Source organism: Periplaneta americana, chromosome 3, assembly GCF_040183065.1.
Source record: "Periplaneta americana isolate PAMFEO1 chromosome 3, P.americana_PAMFEO1_priV1, whole genome shotgun sequence".
Lineage (NCBI taxonomy): Eukaryota > Metazoa > Arthropoda > Insecta > Blattodea > Blattidae > Periplaneta > Periplaneta americana.
In genome coordinates, this window is record NC_091119.1 from 33,184,595 (window position 1) to 33,190,594 (window position 6,000).

Here is a 6,000-nt window from a genome sequence, read left to right on the forward strand (position 1 = left end):
CCATTAATCCATCCATGTATTCATTCGTCCCTCCATATATGAAACCACCAATCCATCCGTATATTCATTCGTCCTTCCATATATGAAACCATTAATCCATCCGTATATTCATTCGTCCCTCCATATATGAAACCATCAATCCATCCGTATATTCATTCTCCTTCTACATATGAAACCATTAATCCATCCATGTATTCATTCATCCATCCATATATGAAACCATTAATCCATTCAATGTATTCAAATGTGAAACTATCCATCCATCCGTGTAATTCATTCGTCCCTTCATATATGAAGCCATCCATCCATCCATCCATCCATCCATCCATCCATCCATCCATCCATCCATCCATCCATCCATCTGTGTATTCATTCGTCCCTCCATATATGAAATCACCCACCCATCCATCCATCCATCCAACCATCCATGTATTCATTCGTCCATCCATATATACAATCATCCATCCATCCATCCATTCGTCCCTTCATATATGAAACCATTCATCAATCCGTATATTCATTCGTCCCTTCATATATGAAATCATCCATCCATCCGTGTATTCATTCGTCCCTTCATATATGAAACCATCCATCCATCCGTGTATTCATTCGTCCCTTCATATATCAAACCATCCATCCATCCGTGTATTCATTCGTCCCTTCATATATCAAACCATCCATCAATCCGTGTATTCATTCGTCCCTTCATATATGAAACCATCCATCCATCCGTATATTCATTCGTCCCTTCATATATGAAACCATACATCCATCCGTGTATTCATTCGTCCCTTCATATATCAAATCATCCATCCATCCGTGTATTCATTCGTCCCTTCATATATCAAATCATCCATCCATCCGTGTATTCATTCGTCCCTTCATATATGAAACCATCCATCCATCCGTGTATTCATTCGTCTCTTCATATATGAAACCATCCATCCATCCGTGTATTCATTCGTCCCTTCATATATGAAACCATCCATCCATCCGTGTATTCATTCGTCCCTTCATATATCAAACCATCCATCAATCCGTGTATTCATTCGTCCCTTCATATATCAAACCATCCATCCGTGTATTCATTCGTCCCTTCATATATGAAACCATCCATCCATCCGTGTATTCATTCGTCCCTTCATATATCAAACCATCCATCAATCCGTGTATTCATTCGTCCCTTCATATATCAAACCATCCATCCATCCGTGTATTCATTCGTCCCTTCATATATGAAACCATCCATCCATCCGTGTATTCATTCGCCCCTTCATATATCAAACCATCCATCCAATCCGTGTATTCATTCGTCCCTTCATATATGAAACCATCCATCCATCCATCCGTGTATTCATTCGTCCCTCCATATATGAAACCATCCATCCATCCGTGTATTCATTCGTCCCTTCATATATCAAACCATCCATCCATCCGTTATTCATTCGTCCCTTCATATATGAAACCATCCATCCATCCGTGTATTCATTCGTCCCTCTATATATGAAACCATCCATCCATCCGTGTATTCATTCGTCCCTTCATATATCAAAACATCCATCCATCCGTTATTCATTCGTCCCTTCATATATCAAACCATCCATCCATCCGTGTATTCATTCGTCCCTCCATATATGAAACCATCCATCCATCCGTGTATTCATTCGTCCCATCATATATCAAACCATCCATCCATCCATCCATGTATTCATTCGTCCCTTCATATATGAAAACATCCATCCATCCGTGTATTCATTCATCCCTTCATATATCAAACCATTCATCCAATCCGTGTATTCATTCGTCCCTTCATATATGAAACCATCCATCCATCCATCCATCCGTGTATTCATTCGTCCCTTCATATATGAAACCATCCATCCATCCGTGTATTCATTCGTCCCTTCATATATGAAACCATCCATCCATCCGTGTATTCATTCGTCCCTTCATATATGAAACCATCCATCCATCCGTGTATTCATTCGTCCCTTCATATATGAAACCATCCATCCATCCGTTATTCATTCGTCCCTTCATATATAAAACCACCCATCCAATCCGTGTATTCATTCGTCCCTTCATATATGAAACCATCCATCCAATCCGTGTATTCATTCGTCCCTTCATATATGAAACCATCCATCCAATCCGTGTATTCATTCGTCCCTTCATATATGAAACCATCCATCCAATCCGTGTATTCATTCGTCCCACCGTATATGAAAACATTCACCCATCCATGTAGTCATTTGTCCCTCTATATATGAAATCATCCATTCGTCCCTTCGTATATGAAACCATCCATCCATCCGTGTATTCATTCATCCCTTCATATATGAAACCATCCATCCAATCCGTGTATTCATTCGTCCCACCGTATATGAAAATCATTCACCCATCCATGTAGTCATTTGTCCCTCCATATATGAAATCATCCATTCGTCCCTTCATATATGAAACCATCCATCCATCCGTGTATTCATTCGTCCCTCCATATATGAAACCATCCATCCATCCGTGAATTCATTCATCCATCCATCCATTCATCCGTGTATTCATTCGTCCCTCCATACATGAAACCATTCATCCACCCGTGTATTCATTTATCCCTCCATATTTGAAATCATCCATCCATCCATCCGTGTATTCATTCGTTCCTTCATATATTAAACCATCCATCTATTCGTGTATTAATTCATCCATTCATATATGAAACCATCCATCCATCCGTGTATTCATTCGTCCTTTCAAACATATATGTAACCATCCATCCATCCGTGTATTCATTCGTCCCTTCATATATAAAACCATCCAACCGTGTATTCATTCGTTCCTCCATATATGAAACCATCCATCCATCCATCGTTTCTCGTTCATTTGCCTATTAATCTATACTTCCTTTCTTTTACCTCTGAGCCAGTCACCCAACATGCCTGCTTAGTTACTTATGTACCTAGCTACAACAAAATATTGTTACATAATTTAATATTAATACATTATAATAACATCTAGAATGTAGAAGGAAAGTCGTTGACCTTCTCAAATGATTACATATTACATCATAATTGCAGTTATCCAGATTTACGCCATCGTATCGTCACAGCCAGAAGGGTACTTTGGCGATCATTATCCCTTTTAATGGTCATGAATACTACTTTAATTGTGAAAAATCCAGAAGTAGGTACAAAGATACGTACAATGAAAGACAAGATATACAATCGGGTCGACCTGGTTGGGGAGTTGGTATAGCTCTGGCCTTCTATACCCAAGGTTGCGGGTTCTATCTTGGGCCAGGTCGATGGCATTTAAGTGTGGCTAAATGCGACAGGCTCATGTCAGTAGATTTACTGGCATGCAAAGGAACTCCTGCGGGGCAAAATTCCGGCACATCCGACGAAGCTGATATAACCTCTGCAGTTGCGAGCGTCGTTAAATAAAACATAACGTTTATACACTCTGCATTATTCATACTACGACTTTTTAAACAAGTCCGCCGAGTTAGCTCTGTGGTAGCGTGTCTGCTCCAGACTAGTCGGCTCGGGTTCGATTCCCGGCGGGATTAGAAATTTTCTTGTAAAATTTCTACCTCGGGACTAAGAGAGATCACTAAATTGTGTACCAATATGCCAAATCCCAAATCTCTCCGCAGTGCATATGAAAGGAAAGCATATGTCACTGTTGATAGTGATTCGTCCGTCGGATGGGGACGTTAAGCCTACGACCCTCTTGGTGCTATTCGACAGGAGTAGGCTATGTGCCGACGCCGGGTTTCTCCTTCTCCCTTCATCTTCATCAACATCATCCTCACCCTTTCCCTACACTACACTTACACGAACACTTTAATATACACTCACCCAAGTACACTACATAACTCTTCACAGATACATATCATGCATAACTTGGCCCGCTGAAGTGGTGTGCAATTGAAAATGTGTCACAGTCCTGCCACCTATCCGCAGCATGCAGAACCCGAATCACGCAAAGTGAAGTGGGTAGGCATTAGACACACATACACGCGCACGAGCACACACACACATTTTTAAACAAAATACTACCTACAAGTACAAAAGGAATCATGAAAAGTCAACTTAATTGTCGGTCTGAAAAAATAATGGTTGTGGCGATGATGAATATGACTATAATGAAAATTATACAGGGACATAATTTTATTTTTACTAACATTTTTAATATTAACCTGGCTAAATCTTTGGATTAAAGGTCTAGAACCGGAAACACCGCTTGCTCCCCCTTCCAAGACTGTAGTTCGATGATACTGGCGTAAAATACAAACAAATCAATTTACTAGGTATAGGAGGGAAGAAAAGTAGTTCATCCATTTATGTAAACTAGGCAATATCACAATTTTGAGTTTGATAATTTTCATTAGGTTTTTGTTTAATCAAAATACAGAAATGTATTAACACTTAGTGTTTTTACTCACGAATTGAACTATCCATTCGGACGTATTAATTATGCAGTGTATACTGTACACCGGAGGGAAAAAGACCTTTGGGGAGGCCGAGACGTAGGTAGGAAGATAATATTAAAATGGATTTGAGGGAGGTGGGATATGATGGTAGAGACTGGATTAATCTTGCTCAGGATAGGGACCAATGGCGGGCTTATGTGAGGGCGGCAATGAACCTCCGGGTTCCTTAAAAGCCGGTAAGTAAGTAAGTATACTGTAACTGTTACAGCACATTAGCGTACAATATAGAGAATGAAGTTAAATTGAAAAATAATCATAATACGGATATTTTAACACATTTTTTAAAATGGTGGCCGTTCATTTCGATACAGGCTTCAGTTCTTTTATGCATATTCTCGCACTATAAACTATTGTACGTAATTCCAATTACCAGTTTCGTCCTTCGTACGAGTAACTCATGTTGAAATAATTCTATACCTACATACCTACTCTACAAAAGAGTACCTTACGTTCTGTAAATTCAATCTTCACTTCTGCCCGATCCGAAAAGATAAAATTACTCAGAAATGCTATCTACTGTCCGTTCAAGTGGTTGTGTCGCAAGGTTGTAGAAAAGGGGAGAAATCACGTAACAGTCAATTACTTAACGAGGCCCTTTTAAGTTATTTTATACAGTTGTATAATATTACGTAGACGTCCAATTCCTAAAAGAAATTAATGTTTTCAGAAAAGAGCTAAGACAGCCCAGCTACTAGACTTTACAGAGGGACGAACAGAAGCAGGTCGGGGAAACCGGGATGCGACGTAGGCAAACGGACGAGAGTACCTGTGCGAAAATATGATTCAATATTGAAAGTTCTTTCGTCACTGGAAAACGCGAACATATTTCTGTAACGTAATATACTCACTAACTCAATACTGCATACGCGGCCTCGGTTCTGTGTGGAGAACGGTTGGAAGTTTACTAGTAGAGGGGGTGGGAGTGAAGTATATTCAAAAACTCAGGTACAATAAAAATTGAAGTAAAAATAAAATGATGTTCCTTTATTTAAATAGCGATCCGGTGGAGATAATCAAACAAATAACACACGATTATGACGGATCGGAGAAGTGTTGTTTTCTTGGATATACACTGTATGACTATTTTCTAAATGAGAAATCGCGTTACTTACTCGTTAAGTCCAGAAGTTGTAGTTCCATAACCTGTTCACTTGTCCATTGTCTTGATGCACATTATTCCTCTCCTCTCTGCAGTTGTCGGCACATGTTACAGGCGACTGAAAAGCAATGACCGAAAGTTGCACTAATTACCTTACTTAATGTCCTGATGGCTGAAATACGCAGACTCTAACAACGGCCGTTTGCTGAAGGCATTGTTTGGGAAGGGAGCAGGGAACCATTGGATTAGCACTGCTCAAATATCCTGAGTAAACAGAGCAATTAAAACTTCGTCGAAGGTACATAAAAGATGAATTTGTTTTCTTGGAAGGCGATGGATTTTCCAATGTTTCAGCGACCGTGCAGATGAAGCAACGAACTCAAGTCCGTGTGACTATGAGTAAACATGC

General features: G+C 39.7%; 1 protein-coding gene across 1 annotated transcript in view; it reads right to left on the minus strand.

Annotated features, from left to right (window-relative positions):
- Window positions 1-5,714, minus strand: part of cact (NF-kappa-B inhibitor cactus) — a 249,974-nt gene extending 244,260 nt beyond the window's left edge. The window contains exon 1 of the mRNA XM_069820253.1: window positions 5,605-5,714. Coding sequence (XP_069676354.1) covers window positions 5,605-5,632 — 28 coding nt within the window. The 5' untranslated portion in view covers window positions 5,633-5,714. The remainder of the gene's footprint in view (window positions 1-5,604) is intronic.
- Between the last annotated feature and the right edge of the window lie 286 nt (window positions 5,715-6,000).